Genomic DNA, 18,173 nt, shown 5'->3' on the forward strand with positions numbered 1-18,173 from the left:
AAAGTTCTAGGCATTAATTCCAATGCGGGGGGAGGATCCTCCCCAGAACCACCAGGTACTTCTCTGGACATTGACTGAGTGTCATACAATTCAACTCAATTCTGACATTATCTACCTGGAGATAACATCAGACCCTACACGTTAAAGGCACAGTCCCACAAAACTCCTCCCGCCCCCCATCACCTAACTTCAGCTGCCAATCCCAAACCCAGGTACCACCTGTGCGTCTGACCCACTGGCTGTAGTTTAGAGGTTCCTACAACCCCCACCTCAGGTTTGGTTAATTTGCTACAGCAGCTCACAGAACTCAAAGAAACATTTTACATATTAGATTACCGATTTATTATGTGAGGATATAACTCAGGAACCGCCAGATGGAAGAGACGCATAGGGCATGGGGAAAGGGTGTGGCGCTTCCGTGCTCTCTGCGCACGCCACTCTCCCCAAATCTCCATGAGTTCACCAACCTCTCCCGGCCCCTTCCTTTGGGGTTTTATGGAAGCTTCATTACCTGGGCATGATTGTTTAGCTGATTCAGTACCCAGCCCCTCTCGCCTCCCCAGAAGTTCCACCCCTCTAATCACATGGTTGTCTCCCCCGGGCTACAGCCCCAAGCCCCAATCCCTGAAGTGCATGCCCAGAGTCACCTCATTAACATAACAAAAGGCTCCTGGTTGCTCTCACCACTTAGGAAATTCTGAAGGTTTTAAGAGCTCTGTGCTAGAAACCAAGACTAAGACCAAACATATATTTCTTATTATTCATCACAATATCACAAGCAGAACACAGATAGAAATCCTAATTTTTCTTTAGGAAAGCATATGATCTACAGACACTGAGGTATCTCAAACATGAACTAGTTTAAAGAGTCAAAAGTTGTTCCCTGCTGGGAGTAGGAATTTGGATTTGTGAAGAACTGCTCAGTCAGTGGGCCATTGTTTTCTTTATGAGCCATTTTAACTAAGGGCATATAATTATTTGATAGTGCAAAAGTGAATAATATTAAATCTTTTTAATAACTCCCTCTGGCTATTGTGTGGAAGGCCAAATGTGCTTATAGGAAAATCAATAAGGATAGCTATTGCAGTGTTGAGAGGCAAAGAAGTGGACACATTTGATAGGAACTTAGTGATATGGGAAACAAAGGAAAAGAAAAATTATTAAATTTCCTTAATACCTACAGCCCATTGACAAGTCCTTGAAACAGGCAGAGTGACATTCCTCTAAGGACTCAACTGTCTCGATGTTAATACTTTGCTAAGGGCAAAAGGCAATTTTAGCCCAATCCCCTCTCCCAGCCAGGATCCTGTAAGTCTACTTTAACATATAAAAATTCCTTTAGAAATTTCCTTTATCTCTAAGCCCCCCAAGATATGTGTTGGCAATCATCCCCCAAGCATATGGCCCACCGATATACATCTGAAGGATCTCATGACTAAGGTTTTATTAGACGGTAATAAATGACCTTTTCCCAACAATAGCTAGCTAGCCCCCTCAAGGTCCTGGAAACCTTGCTTCCAAAATTCCTTAGAGACCTACACTATCCTTAACCCCCTCCCACCTTGAAAGTATATGATTGGCCACTCCTCATGACCCCAGTGCCGCTTTCTGCCCACAGGGCCTGTCCCCGTGCTTTTAATAAAACCACCTTTTTGCACCAAATACTTCTCAAGAATTCTTTCTTGGCTGTTAGCTTTGAATCCTAATGTCTTTCCTACATCACTTAGGAGGTAAAATCAACAGGAGCTGGTTATTGATGAACACAGTCCTGGAAATTAGGATCCTGAGTATTGGTCTGGTTCTCAGTGATGTGGGAAACAAAGGCAGAAGAAATGTAGATAAAATTAAATGTCCTCATAATCTGCAACCCACTGACAAATCTTGAGTCATGTGGAGTATGACCCTTCTCCAGGACGCTCCCAACTGTCTTAATGTTAATGCCTTGCTAGAGGGAAAAACAGCCTTAGTTTGACAATAGCAAGGTCTCCTGGTATCCTGTGAGTCTTCTTCAGCATATGAAAGTCCTTTTGGAACTTCCTGTTACTTCTCCCCACCCTAAAGTATATAATCAGTTGCCCCTCACAATCCAGGGACAGCAGCTTTTTCTGCCCAAGGATCCTGTCCCTGAGCTTTAATAAAACCACCATTTTGCACTAAAGATGTCTCAAGAATTCTTTCTTGGCTGTCGGTTTCAGGCCCCACCAACCTCACCAACATTCCAAAAACTACATCACTCAGGGACAGACTGTAGGCCCTGCCAGTTTTAGGGAATTAGGCAGTGTTAAGGGGAGAGAGAAAACTAAATCAAGGACTGGCTGGGAACCAGTGGTTATCACTGAGGCACTCAAGTCTTGAAGTTGCCTGGACGGCAGTTCTAGTTAAGACTACACCTTCTAGCATTTAGTCTGACCTGAATTTTGAACCAGGATTTAGTTCAACCATTTGAGCGCATGTGGACAAGTGGCTTAATCTAAGCTTCAGCTTTCTCTTGGTAAAGTTAAAATAATGGAAATACTTAGCACCAAATTATTGTGAGGATTAAATGAGAAAATGTAAGAAAAAAATCAAGCACCATGTTTGGTAAGGAGTCAAATCCGAACAAAGGTTGGCTAGTATTATTACTGGGAAATCCATCAAGAGTGTATCAGGAAGGGGAGATAGGACTTTCCACAATTTGGTTTAGCAAGAGAATTAGACTGAGTGTTCAGGTTGAAGACAGCTGTTTCTATCATCATCCTTCTTGTGGGATAAACCACTAGCCAGTAGTCATACCTTTGAGGCATGCAGGCCAAGTCTGATCAGGAAGTTATCCCAAACATCTTTATACTACAGAGTTCCTTACGTATATACAATTTTAAAGATACTCATTTAATACTTTTTGCTAGGAAAAAATGTATACATGTTTAAAAATTGTCTTATTTAAAATTCAACCTTCCATGGCATTCCACCCTGTTACCCCATATACCTAATGGAGGTATCACTATAAAATACGCTCAAAATGAACACATTTTGAATGAGTGGAGCTAAAGTTATATTTCATATTTTTAGTATTCCTTAACCTGAAATATCAAAGTACACTTGGAGCCAATATTCAGCCATGAGATAATTTATTATATTACACTCCCAATAATTATCAAATGAAAGGGCACCAATATCTAGATAAAAACAAAAACAAAAACAAAAAGATTACTTGAGAATTGACAGAACCCTTAAAGATGAGCTGTGTCTGTGTGAAGGGAACTGCTCCATATTCACTGAAGAATGTGATAATGATCTCTGGTGCTTTTAAATTCACAGTTCAATCTCTAGAATCTTCAGAGATTTCTTCCCAAAGACAAACAGTAATATAAGATAGCAAGGCTGCTGTATAACAAGGACTGAATTTCTTGCTCTAGGACGAATGAATTCTTATTTCAAGAGGTAGGATTTTGGCTTTCGTGACTTAATACTATTCTCTCAAGTTGTATCTGTACTCTCAAGTCATTGTGGATAAACAGGGCAGATGTAACCCAGCAGTTGGCTAACAGGTGACCTTAGCTGAGTTAATCTACATTTCTGCGGCCTATTTAGTGCATATAAATAGGCATACTTCCAGGTACAAGGATTCATCATTTATCCACTCCTGAGACCAGAAACTCACATGGTCTTCTTACACCATCTAAATACACTTGGAACTCAACAATAATGCTACTGAATTCACTAGCCTTGAGATGCTTTGGGGACTTCCTGTTAGTAAATATCTTGCGGAAAGACTTCCTTTACTTATTGTTCTGAATGCTTTAGCTTACACACAAGCAGATACAATGGACAAAGTCTAGAATATAAAGCCAGAAGAGATTCAATCTGGCCACTCGCTGGGTGGACATGGGTAAACTTCTTAACTTTTCAGGCTAGAACTTCATTCAGCTGTACATTATGTTGAAAATAAAATTATTTTATTCTATAATTCTCCAATGAGAGAACATTGCTACCTTAGAAAATGATTTGTCTGAATAAATGTAGTTTAATTATATCCTAGATATTAATCATATGTTTTGCATAGCAATTAGATTGACATATAATCTACTTAATAAGACAATACTTTAAATATTACATGTACATAATAAATTTACAATAGGTGACTTTTCATTTATAACCTTAATTTGAAATTCCTTTTTATTTCTTCTTTGTCCTATCAAGAAAATTGTATTTCTCCTTTTTAAAAGATGGTCTTGTTTTACTGATACTGTAAACTTTGTGATTAGTACCTTTTTTATATGTTAGCTATCCTCAAGTAGAAAGGGTAATTTGTTATCCACCCATTTCCAAGAGACTCTGCTTCATCTTAAATATTATTTAATTGCATTTATAGCATAGCTACCAAAGGAATGAACTAGATTCAAACTGTCTGGGATTCCTATTTTGATTCTACCACATGCTACGTAAACTTAGATAAATTACTTAGTATTTTCAAGGTCAGTTTCCTCATCTATAAATCATACAAAAATGTTTAATATTATTTCATAGAAATTAAAGTACAGCTATATATACAAAATTCTTAACCCTGTGCCCACTACTTAGTAAGCATTCAATAACGTTAGCTATTACTCAAGACTCCATTAAAATGTGTAAATATAGGCTATTATACACATTTTCATTCTTTCTGTTATGCTTACCATTCCTTTTGTTCTTTATGTAAGTCTTATGTTTTTAATCTTTAGCTTTAAAGCTACTTTAAATACATTTTATAAATAAAGAGAAAAGGGTACATTATTTGAAGGTTTCCTAGTTTCTGCTGAATTCTTAAAATAGAGAATACTCATATACATAAATACATAAACTTTTTACTCTAAAACTATATGTAAAATATTAAATTTTTTACTCTGAAGTAAAAAAAAAAGTCCAAACTTAATTTGAATATTTACTTGTTTATAATAACCTCTTTGTGCATTAATGAAAATGAAGCCATCGAATTTCTAACTCCTGTAATGTTCTCACCACAGGTTCATTTGGGGAGCTGCTACATTGCCTCATGGATTCCCTGGAGGGTGGGAACCACACTGCAGGGACAGGGTTCATTTTATTGGGCCTAACTGACGACCCTGTCCTTCAAGTCATCCTCTTCATGATCATCCTCTGTGTCTACCTGGTGACCATATCTGGCAACCTTAGCACAATCATTCTGATCAGGATCTCCTCTCAGCTTCACCACCGTATGTATTTTTTTCTGAGCCACTTGGCCTTGGCTGACTTAGGCTATTCATCTTCTGTCACACCCAACATGCTTATAAACTTCCTGGTGGAGAGAAATACGATCGCGTATCTTGGATGTGCCATCCAGCTGCGTTCACCTGTTTTCTTTGGGTCAAGTGAGTGCTTCCTGCTGGCTGCCAAGGCATATGATCGCTTCATGGCAATCTGCAACCCACTGCTTTATTCAACCAAAATGTGCACGCAAGTTTGTGTTTGCCTACTCGCAGTGACTTACATAGGTGGTTTTCTCAATGCTTCCTCTTTCACTATTTGCTTCTCTTTTACTCTTCTGTGGACCAAATCAAGTCAATCATTTTTTCTGTGATTTTGCTCCTTTAGTTAAACTCTCCTGATAGCAGTATCCCTGCAGTTGTCCCCTCATTTACGGCTGGCTCCATCATTGTGGTCATGGTGTGCATCATAGTGGTCTCCTACATCTGTATCCTCATCACCATCCTGAAGATGCGCTCCACTGAGGGATGCCACAAGGCCTTCTCCACCTGCACGTCCCACCTCACAGCGGTCACTCTGTTCTATGGGACCATCACATTCATTCATGTGATGCCCAAGTCCTGCTACTCGACTGACCAGAACAAGGTGGTGTCTGTGTTTTACATGGTGGTGATCCCCATGTTGAACCCCCTTATCTACAGCCTCAGGAACAGTGAGATGAAGGGGGCTCTGAGGAGAGAGCTGGGCAGGAAAGTATTTTCTTAGTGAAGCTTGTTATTTTATAGTATTTGATAAAATAATATACCATAAATATAATAATAAAAAGGATATTGAGTGTCTGTGGTCTAAACATGTCAGTCCATATGTCAGCCAGCATGGAGCTTTTTAGAGTAAAGTAGAGGGTGGATTTTCTGATATCAATTTGTAAATCAGAGGCTTATAGTGAGTTACCTTTAACAAAATTAATTTTAATTTAAATTATAAACACAAATTGGTTCACATGAAAACGTATCTAATCAACTGAAAATCATAACTTTTATTCATATTTTTCAAAAGCAGTTCTCTGTATTAGCTAAGGTTATTGTACCTCCAAACCTTTAAGACTAAGTCCATTTCAACAGCAGTTTATCCTGAAATAAGCATGATAATTATTATGACTGAGTACGTCCTCAGGGGAAATGACCAAGTGGAACCAGACAGCAAAATTACTGGAAACATTTTTTTGCAGTAAGGTTATCTGCTGGGGGTGGGCTCTGTGGACCCATAAATGCTGGCCTGTGTTCTGGGTCTCTGGTTCCAGCCTAGTTGCAGGGACCTCATAAAAGAACAGGGCAAGATGCCCCTGACTAACCTGTGAATGCTTCTGTCAGGTGAGATAGGTGACTTCTCTGTGGGAGTGAGCACGACTCCTGAACTCCTCAGGGACAACTCTTGGAGTGACTTGTTCATGGGCAGACTCACATCCTGTGAAGGAAGCTGGAGGGGACTGGGATTGTGTTTTTCCCATGAAGCTTAACTTACCTTTATGTACTGACAACTACCACACTTATTTCTCTTTTCCAGTCCTCTCTTTAACGTTTTAGACAAAAATATTTTTGTCTAATGAAACTGAAGCACAGATGATCTCAAACGGAAGTATCATTTCCTACCCCAAATTGCTCCCTCCAATATTATGTATCCCAGGAAGAGGCCCCTCATTCAGTTTATGGATTCTGAACCCTGAGAGAAATGGATTTCTTTTCCCCTTCACATTCTGCATCCAGTCACAAAATGTTATTATACATTCAGAGTCCAATATTTACTTCCTCCTTCTTTTCATTTCATTGTCAGCACTTGTATTTTAAACTACCACCTTATACATTTATTTTACAATAGGACTCCTGTGATAGCTCATTTTATGTGTTGACTAAGCTATGGTGATCAGCTATGGTCAAACACCAGTCTTGGTGTGGCTGTGAAGGTATTTTTAGATGTAACTAACATTTAATCAGTAGGCTTTGAGTAAAGTACATTACCCTCCATAATGTGGGGGGTGCTTGTTCAACCAGTTGAAAGCCTGAAGAGAAAAGGCTGAGGTCCTCTGAAAAAGAGGGATAATGACTTTGAACTCAAGACTTCAACATCAACTCTTACGGAATTTTAAGTCTGCTGGACTGCACTGTGGATTTTGAAATTGCCAACTCCAACAATTACGTGAGCCACTTCCTTAAAATCTCTCTCTCTGTATATGTATTTATATATTCATATATATTTTTTATTGGTTCTGTGTCTCTGGATAATCCTAATACAACCCTAACCAGCTTTCCTCTACCCTCTTTTATGTTCTTCCAATTCATTCTCCATACAACCATGACTTCTTTCATTAATATCTCCCAAAGAGCTTAGAAAAAAGGCAAATTTTATTTACTTAATTTTAATTCCAGTATAGTTAACATACAGTGTTATATTAGTTTCAGATGTATAATATAGTGATTCAACAGTTCCATACACCACTCAGTGCTCATCATGACAAATGCATTCCTTAATACCCATCACCTATTTCACCCATCCCTCCACCCACCTCCCTTCTGGTAACCATCAGATTGTTCTCTATAACTAAGTCTGTTTCATGCTTTGTCTTTTTCCCTTTGCTCATTTGTTTTGTTTCTTAAATTCCACATATGAGTGTGATCATATGGTAGTTCTCTTTCTCCATTGATTTATTTCACTTAGGATTATATTCTCTAGCTCCGTTCATGTTATTGCAAATGGCAAGATTTCATTCTTTTTTATGGTGGAGTAGTATTCCATTTTATACACACACACACACACACACACACACACACACACACACCACTTCTTGTTTATCCATTCATGTATTGATGGACACTTGGGCTGCTTCCATAATTTGTCTATTATAAACAATACTGCTATAAACATAGGGGTGCGTGTATCCTTTTGAATTAGTGTATTTGTATTTTGGGGGTAAATACCTAGTAGTGCAATTACTGGATCATAGGGTAGTTCCATTTTTAACTGTTGAGAAACCCCCATACTGTTTTCTACAGTGGTTGCACCAGCTTGCATTCCCCTTTCTCCGCATCCTCACCAATGCTTGTTGTTTCTTGTGTTTTGATTTTAGTCATTCTGACAGCTGTGAGGTGATATCCCATTGTAGTTTTGACTTGCATTTTCCTGAAGATGAGTGCTATTGAGCATCTTTTCATGTGGCTGTTGGTTATCTGGATGTCTTCTTTGGAGAAATGTCTGTTCATGTCTTCTGTCCACTTTTTAATTGGATTATTTCATTTCTGGGTATTGTTTTATAAGTTCTTTATATGTTTTGGAAACTAACCCTTTATCAGGTATGTCATTTGCAAATATCTTCTTCCATTCAGTAGGTTGTCTTTTAGTTTTGTTGATTGTTTTCTTTGCTGTGCTGAAGCTTTTTCTTTTGATGTAGTCCCAATAGTTCATTTTTGCTTTTGTTTGCCTTGCCTGAGAAGACATCTAGAAAAATATAGCTATGGGTGATGTCAGAGAAATTATTGCCTGTGCTCTCTTCTAGGATTTTTATGGTTTCAGGTCTCATATTTAGGTCTTTAACCCATTTTGAATTTATTTTTTGTATGGTATAAGAGAGTGGTCCAGTTTCATTCTTTTGCATGTAGCTGACCAGTTTTCCCAACACCACTGTTGAAGAGACTGTCTTTTTCCCACTGGATCGTCTTTCCTGCTTTGTCGAGGATTAACCATATCCTCAAACAAACATAGTGGGTTTGTTTCTGTTTTCTGTTCTGTTCAATTGACCTATGTGTCTATTTTTGGGCCAGTACCATATTGTTTAAATTACTACAGTTTTTGTAATATAACTTGAAGCCCGGAATTGTGATAGCTCCAGCTTTGTTTTTCTTTTTCAAAATTTCTTTGGCTATCTGGAATCTTTTGTGGTTCCATATAAATTTTAGGATTTTTTTGTTCTAGTTCTATGAAAAATGCTGTTGGTATTTTCTTAGGGATTGCTTTGGGTAGTATAGATATTTTAACATTTGTTTGTCCAACCCATGAGTATGGAATGTCTTCCCATTTCTTTGTGTTGTCTTCAATTTCTTTCATCAGTGTTTTATAATTTTCAGAGTACAGGTCTCTCAACTGTTTAAGTTTATTCCTAGGTATCTTATTATTTTTGGTGCAATTGTAAATGGAACTGTTTTCTTAATTTCTATTTCTGTTGCTTCATTATTAGTGTATAGAAATACAATTGATTTCTGCACACTTATTTTGTATCCTATGACTTTACTGAATTCATTTATCAGTTCTAGTAGTTTTTTGGTATAGTCTTTAGAGTTTTCTACATATAGTATCATGTCACCTGCTAATAGTGAAAGTTTTACTTCCTCCTTACCAATTTGGCAAGGTCTTTTATTTCTTTTTCTTGTCTGATTGCTGAGGCTAGGACTTCCAGTACTATGTTGAATAAAAATGGTGAGAGTGGACATCCTTGTCTTGTTCCCGATCTTAGGGGCAAAGCTGTCATTTTTCCCCCTTGAGTATGATGTTTGCTGTGGGTTTTTCATAAATGACCTTTATTATGTTGAGGTATGTTCCCTCTAAACCTACTTTTATCATGAATGGATGTTCTACTTTGTCCAGTGCTTTTTTTGCATCTATTAAGATGATCATATGGTTTTTATACTCTCTCTTACTGATGTGATGTATCATGTTGATTGATATGTGAATATTGAACTGGCTTTGCATCCTGGGAATGAATCCCGCTTAATTGTGGTGAATGGTTTTTTTTTAATGGATTGTTGGATTCTGTTTGCTAGTATTTTGTTGAGGATTTTTGCATATACTTTCATCAGAGATATTGGCCTATAGTTCTCCCTTTTTGTGGTATCTTTGGTTTTGCTATCAGGGTGATACTCACCTCATGGAATGAATTTGGAACTTTTCCTTCTTCTATTTTTTGAATAGTTCGAGTAGAATAGGTATTAAACTCTTCTTTAAATGTTTGGTAACATTTGAAAAGGCAATAATTCTTAAAATTACTCACAGAGTCCTGAATACAGCCCCTGTTCTATTTCTATCTCTCGCCAGTCTTCCTTGGTCTCCAAATACCCAAACTCTAAGAATCAATCATTTGGTCTTCTTTTAAATCCTTAAACAGGTCCATAGCCTTTGCTGCCTCAGCACCCTCTCACATGCAGTGCCCCTACCTGAATTCATTACTGCCCCCCTTACCTTGGTAACACCTACTTATGCTATAGATACCAACTTGAGTGTTGTTTCCTATCTGTGAAGACTTCTTGAGGCTCCAGAACCAATTTAGTACACCTGTAGAACTCTGCATATTTTCTTCAGTATATTCAGTGCACTTACAGACTTAATATTTGTTTTCTCCACAATGCTGAAAGCCTTCCATAGCTACCACCACGACTTTGCTCTTTCCCCATACATGTAAATGACACACAGTAAGCAAAAATGCATATTTGAAATGAATGAATGAAAAATTAACAAGGGAATGGATGACTGAATGAGTGTTCGCTCTGGTGTGAACCACTGACTCTGCTGCCTTAGAATCCTGGCCACTGATCTGCTGAATGCTTCAGCCTGACACAAGTGACTAAATGTTTGGGTCACATCCTGCTACAGTTGTGACAGGCTTTTGCACAAACTCATGCTCAGCACGGCTACGCCACTGCCTCCACACCGTTTCACAGATCGGCAACTAGAATCCCAGCCTTGTTTAGTGAAAGTTTTGTAATCACCCTCTGCTGAATAATGTCTCTCTCATGTATTTACATGGGTGGAGAGTTAGAAGATCTAGAAATCAAATGTTAGTGAGAGGAGTATTACCAGTGGTACCAGTGTGAGCAATAGGAGCTAACACTATGAGAGTGTTTACCACATTCCAGGTACTGTTCTCAGGGATTTACACATATTGACCTAATTAATCCTCAGAATAACCTTATGAAGTTTTTTTTTGTTTCTTAATCTGTATTTTACAGAGGATGTGACTGAGGCATATAAAGGTTAAGCAAAACCTCAAGGTCACAAATATCCTCTGAATATTTTGCCTTCTTTTAAGGCATATACTCTCTGACAGACTGGGGTGTGGGGCTCATCAAGACAACTTCACCACTAGAGGACTTTCATCTGTCCCAGATACATTCCTTTCCAGTCAACCCTTATTGTTCAGAGTTCAGGGGAGAGATTTCTCTGTTGGATATGTCAGGCTAACTTGGTCTAATGACCAACTTTCTGGCACAAAATAAATTAGGAGGTAGATAAATATCTCTAAATTTTTTAAAGCATAGACTTCTGGTTCCACTGAAGATGAAGTAGCTCCATTCCTCTCAGGTCCTCCCCTCTTGTTACACACACACACACACACACACACACACACACACACACACCCCAAACACAAAAAAATCTGTTACAGATAAAACAAATAAGCATAGGAAGATTCTAAAGGTAGAAAGAAGAAGGCAGCCTCCTAGGGATTTGGGGACCTGAGGAACAACACAGCAGTGAGTCCCTGGGTTTCCTTATATCCTGGACAGCATACTACAGAAGCCTCCCATCCAGAACCACCAAGAGACACAGACAAAAAGAACCCTAAGAAAACCCAGTTTCTCCTAACCAAAGAACTGGGAAAGAGTGGCCTTAACAGAATATAAAACATTTTGGCCATACCTACCTTACTCCAGACAAATACCTATGGAAAATCGTACCCGCCACCCACCTCCAGGTTTCAGTGGGGCCAAGCAGGTTGCTTATGTTCCCCCCACCCACCCTCTGATTCCCTTGCCCAGGTAATGTCAGTCCGGTCCAGTGGGGAAATGAGCCTCCACTGTCACCTGGCAGCATGAGACTTAATGAGGGATTGTGAGGTGGGGCTAATGGTACTCTGCTCACCCTGCCTCCAGCCCTACTTGGGAGTACACCCACTGAGCTGAGCTTTCACCCGCACCCTGCAATGATAGGGCAGAATGAACCTGCTCTCTACTTCCCCCTTTCCTAGTGGCAGTGGAACTCAACAAGGAACTGAGCTTACTTGGGGGCAAGAAGGCATGTAGCCAGTGTCATATTATCACTAAGAAAGAGCCATCAGGGCAGAGTGGGCAGCTGGACTTCCATCTCAACCATCTGCTGGGAGCGTTTTGCTAGAGTTGTGTCAGTAGCGCTCAATAGGAAGGTGAACACACACACTGACATGGTGCTTGCAGCTACACCTCAACAGGGCTGAAAAGGCATTTCATACACCCAACCTACAGAACATCCTTAAACATGCTCAGAACACTAACATTGGCCTACAATTGGGCAAAATCATCTGACACAAAGCCTATTTTATAATGAAGTGTTGACTCTCTCGTAATTTATTGGATACTGTACAGAAAGTGAGAAGCAGATGGTTGTATAAGTACAGAACAGTTGTGTGTGGATCAGTTATTTACTTCCTGATTGTGTGGCTGACTGGGAGTTGTGGCTCCATCCTGCTGCCCCGCATCGTGAGTGATGGAAGAGATGCAAATTCAAAATTTGAAGTATGGTTTCTGCTAAATGCATATAGCTTTCACATCAATGTAAAGGCAAAAAATCACAAGTCAAAACCATCATAAGTGAGGGACTGTCTGGGCTAAAAGAATTGTCAAATGTAAATTTATGACTGGCAAAACGTCACCTTCAGAAATGGAGTAATAAAGATATGTCAGATGAAAGAAAGCTATGAGAATTTATTCTCATAAGATAGCTTTGTCAAGCTATCTTAAGTAATTGCTAAAGGAAGTTCTCAGAAAATAAATGACAAAAAAAGACCTGGGACTTCAGTACTTAAAAAAATACATACAACAGATGAAAATAAAAAGCAACATATCAAAACATGGGAGATTGAGATAAAGCGGTGCTGAGAGGGAAATTTACAGCACTAAATGCTTACATTACTAAAAAGGAAAAGTCCTAGAATATATAAAATAATTTTGAAAGACAAGAATAAGGTGGGAAGAATCACTTCACGTGATATTAAGGCTTACTCCTTAGCTACAGTCATCAGGACAGGGTGTTACTGGTGGAAGATTAGACACACAAATCACAGAGGCTGACTAGAGAAGCCAGAGAAAGACCCCACACAAGCGTGCCCAACTGATTTTTCTTAAAAAGGTACCAAAGCAATCCAATGAAAGAAGGAAGGCCTTTCAACAAACAGTGCTGGAGCAATGAGACACCCATGGAGGGCAGAAGCACCTTGACATAAACTTCACACCTTACATAAGGACTAACACAAAATAGAACATGGGCCTGGATGTAACAACTATAAACTATAAACCTTTAGAAAAAAGTAGGAGAAATGTTCAAGATACAGGGCTAGTCAGAAAGTTCTTAGAAAAGACACCAGATACCTATCATGAAAATACTGTATTACAAAACAAGTTTGGATTCTTTAAGGATGCTCATATGTATATATGTGTACACCACACACAAACATATTTACACATATTTTAAAACTATACACTGTACTAGAGAAATGGTGATGTCAGGATATTTTAGGTAATTAGTTAATACTGTAATTGCTTTGTACACAAAGAGACGATTTCATTGGAAATACTCCACTTTTTCTACTTTTATTTATTAGCAGTCTATACATTTTTAAATGTCCAGTGTCCTTTTATTCACCATCTGAGGGATGAGCCTATCTGTCTTGCCTAGTACCTTCCTCAGGGCCATCTGCATCTCTTTGTTTCTGAGACTGTACACGATGGGGTTCAGCAGAGTGGTCAGCACTGCATATGTGACAGCCATCAGCATGTCCTCACGCAACGAATCCCTGTCCCTGGGCCTCAGGTAGACAAAGCCAGCAAATCCGTAGTGTATGCACACCATAGTGAGGTGGGAGGAGCAAGTGGAGAAGGCCTTATCCCTCCCCTGGGCAGAGGGCATCTTCACAACTGTGGACACAAGGAAGACATAGGACATCGTGATGAAGACAAAGCTGCCCACCAACACAAAGGCAGAGAGCACAAAAATAGCCCTTTCCTGACGGGAGGTGTAGTCACGGGCAAGGCAGACCACAGCTGAGATGTCACAGAAGAAGTGCTGGATGATGTTGGAGTCACAGAAAGACAAGTTGAACACAATGATGACGATGCACAGGGAAACCAGGAACCCAACCATCCAAGAGGCCTTGATGAACTGAAAGCAGATCTTATGGGTCATCAAGATGGGGTAGTGCAGTGGGTTGTGAATGGCAGTATAACGGTCATAGAACATGGCAGCCATGATGAAGCAGTTATTGGCTGCTAAACCAAAGAAGAAAGACATCTGTGTGGCACACTCAGGAAGAGAAATGGTCTTGGGGCGCCTGGGTGGCTCAGTCGTTAAGCGTCTGCCTTCGGTTCAGGTCATGATCCCAGGGTCCTGGGATCGAGCCCCGCATCGGGCTCCCTGCTTGACGGGAAGCCTGCTTCTCCCTCTCCCACTCCCCCTGCTTGTGTTCCTGCTCTCGCTGTCTCTCTCTCTGTCAAATAAATAAATAAAATCTTTAAAAAAAAAAAAAGAGAAATGGTCTTGCTATCAGAGAGCAAGTCCACTAACATGTGGGGGATGATTGCCATAGTGGGACAGGCTTCTGAAAAGGATAAGCCACAGAGGAAAAAGTACATGGGGGTATGAAGGCTGTGACTGAGTCTGATGGCCGCCATTATGGAAACATTTGCAGCTAGGATGGTCACATGGGAGAAGAAAATCATCACAAAGAGAAGACCCTGCAAGTCTGGGAAACTGGAAAACCCCCACAGAGGAATGTGCTCACTGTGGTGTGATTGCCAAGGAATGTGCTCACTGTGGTGTGATTGCCAAGGAATGTGCTCACTGTGGTGTGATTGCCCATCCTCGTGGTGCAGGCAGCAACTGTCTTCCACAGATTCAGAGCTTCTGGAGGCTAAACCTCTGAGATGATTGTAAAAAGCTGCTGCGGCACAGATATCACCTAGACTTTAGTCAAGAAAACCGGGGCAAGTTTCAGGCAACCCTGCATGGGAGAGCCTGAGAAAGGGACCCTAAATGTACCTGACTGAAGTCAAATTCAGGAGTCAGCATGATGAGAAGGATGCTAATAGGAGAATCTGTATAAATGACCAAATATCTTCATGGATTCTACTCACAAAAGCACTCTTTTTTTTTTTTTTTTTTAAGATTTATTTATTTATTTGAGAGAGCGAGAATGAGAGAGAATACATGAGAGGGGTTAGGGTCAGAGAGAGAAGCAGACTCCCCGCCAAGCAGGGAGCCTGATGCGGGACTCGATCCAGGGACTCCAGGATCATGACCTGAGCCGAAGGCAGTCGCTTAACCAACTGAGCCACCCAGGCGCCCTCACAAAAGCACTCTTATCTCTCTCTTTTCCAATCAGGATCTACACGTAAGCAGGAAAACATGAATAAAATTGCTTTGTTCTCACCCACTGGATTTTGTGATGCCACATTTTCAAATGCTTTTTGAGATTGACTAGCAACTTGGTACTTAGGAGTGCTTAATAAACTATTGATTAAAATGAATATGACATTTAAAGAATTTAGGGAAGTCAATGCAATCCTTTTTCATCAGTGCATCATCATGAAGCAGCTCCAAAGGTGAAAACTGTAGGAATAAAATGAATGCAAAGTAATGTTCACAGTAGCCAAACTGTGGAAAGAGCCAAGATGTCCATCAACAGATGAATGGATAAAGAAGATGGGGTATATATATACAATGGAATATTATGCAGCCATCAAAAGGAATGAGATCTTGCCATTTGCAACAACGTGGATGGAACTGGAAGGTGTTATGCTGAGCAAAATAAGTCAATCAGAGAAAGACATGTATCATATGATCTCACTGATATGAGGAATTCTTAATCTCAGGAAACAAACTGAGGGTTGCTGGAGTCGGGGGTGGGGCGGGAGGGATGGAGTGGCTGGGTGATAGACACTGGGGAGGGTATGTGCTATGGTGAGCGCTGTGAATTGTGCAAGACTGTTGAATCACAGATCTGTACCTCTGAAACAAATAATTCAATATATGTTAAGAAAAAAAAAAAAGAAGAAGATAGCAGGAGGGGAAGAATGAAGGGGGGGAAATTGGAGGGGGAGACGAACCATGAGAGATGATGGACTCTGAAAAACAAACTGAGGGTTCTAGAGGGGAGGGGGGTGGGAGGATGGGTTAGCCTGGTGATGGGTATTAAAGAGGGCACGTTCTGCATGGAGCACTGGGTGTTATGCACAAACAATGAATCATGGAACACTACATCAAAAACTAATGATGTAATGTATGGTGATTAACATAACAATAAAAAATTTTAAAAAAATGAATGCAATGTATAACTTCTGCTAGGTTCTATCCAATGGCAGTATTTGGCTTGAGATATATAATATCAGCTCTTAATACATATCAATAATTTTTAAGTTCTTAAGAATTTCTCATTGAAATTTTTTTTCCAGATGCCTAATATAATGGTCTAGTTTGAAGTCAAATGATTTTGAAGGTACTGTCTCATTCTAGAATGGCATATTCTGGTCATAACGTTCTAGTCAACTTTTGAGTTTTTAGCAAAACATCCAGGACATTTTCTAGCAGGTATACTTGTTATATGGCTTACTTTGAAGTACAGACCTGAATAGAATCAACTCAAATTCTTTAGGTCAATTTGGCCAATCATATTTCTATTTAGATTGTTCATTCAGCATCTGATCTTATAAGAGGTGAGGACAGAAAAGTGATAGGAAGACAACAGAATTTTAATTCTAATTTCAGTCACTATTAAAGTTGAAAGGAAGGAAAAATAGTAAATAATCAGCAGTGGAAACTGAAGGAGTGTACAAGAGAAAAAGATAAACCCTGACTGGAAATTATTCCGTAGGAATCATAAAGATTAAAAACAGAAGAAAACAAATACATTGATGGTTGAAGAGTTGCTGTTTTCTATTTGCATTGTAGTTTGGGCAAAGAATACAAGAGGAGTCAGGCCAGGTAACCAGCACCCACTTAATACCTATAACGTGCTGGAGTGAGATAGAGCTGTCTCATGTAATCCTCACAAGTCTATGTAGAATTTTCATTCTGATTTCTAAAACAATGAAAGCAAGTTACGGAGTGGTTAAGTGACTGTAGAAGCTGTGAATTCATTCAATACATATTGACTAAATGTATATGATGTGCCAGGCATTTTTACACATGGGAAAGAATATGGAACCAGACACATAGGATCTCTGTGATGTGAGAGTGAATGACTGCTTTTGTCTACGAAGTCAGAGAAGCCCCCTCTCCGAGGAGGTGACATGCTTAAATGGAGACTAGAATGTCGCCCCCTCTCCGAGGAGGTGACATGCTTAAATGGAGACTAGAATGTCAATAAGCCATCAATAGGTGTAGATCAGAGGAGAGAACAGTATGTGCACAGTTCACAGCCAACACAAAGATCCTATGTGGCAAACTCATCCACCCGAGCAATCTTCAACCTAGACCATATGGCTTGTCTTTGAGACCATATCATGCTACTTTTCCTCTGAAGGTTTCCCTATTTACCGCTAAAGGGAATGTTTTTCCATTCTCATTGCTTCAGCTACCACTTACCTTGTGTAACTCTCCAATTTCTGCTACTACCAAAAATGAATCTCCAATAACTTCTGGCACATTTCCAGTGCGAGAGTGTTCAAGTGTTGAATGCAAGATTTTCAGAACAGACCTGACCATATTTCCCCCACATGTCAGAGTTTCCTCCTGTATTTCCAGACTGAGTTATACACATCAGAGTCACCATCAGACCCGTTTTGACTCCTTCCTCATCTTTTTTTTTTATTTTTTATTTTTTTAAAGATTTTATTTATTTATTTGAGACAGAGAGAATGAGAGACAGAGAGCATGAGAGGGAGGAGGGTCAGAGGGAGAAGCAGACTCCCTGCCGAGCAGGGAGCCTGATGCGGGACTCGATCCCAGGACTCCAGGATCATGACCTGAGCCGAAGGCAGTCG

General features: G+C 39.8%; 2 protein-coding genes across 2 annotated transcripts; one reads left to right on the forward strand and one right to left on the reverse strand.

The window, feature by feature from the left end:
* The first annotated feature begins 5,011 nt into the window (after positions 1–5,011).
* LOC118004238 (olfactory receptor 502) lies at positions 5,012–5,949 on the forward strand. The gene is given in 3 exon segments (XM_034995482.1): positions 5,012–5,508; positions 5,510–5,581; positions 5,583–5,949. Coding segments are annotated over 3 exon segments (936 nt in total).
* Positions 5,950–13,812: 7,863 nt separating this feature from the next.
* LOC118003970 (olfactory receptor 10R2-like) lies at positions 13,813–17,895 on the reverse strand. Its single transcript, XM_034995107.1, has 3 exons — positions 17,888–17,895; positions 14,734–14,973; positions 13,813–14,518 (listed from the first exon to the last, which is right to left on the reverse strand). The coding sequence occupies exons 1-3, from the start codon at positions 17,893–17,895 to the stop codon at positions 13,813–13,815; spliced, it is 954 nt and encodes a 317-aa protein (XP_034850998.1).
* Positions 17,896–18,173: the final 278 nt, after the last annotated feature.

This window comes from Mirounga leonina, unplaced genomic scaffold (genome assembly GCF_011800145.1).
Source record: "Mirounga leonina isolate KUSES-001 unplaced genomic scaffold, KU_Mleo_1.0 Mir_92, whole genome shotgun sequence".
NCBI lineage: Eukaryota > Metazoa > Chordata > Mammalia > Carnivora > Phocidae > Mirounga > Mirounga leonina.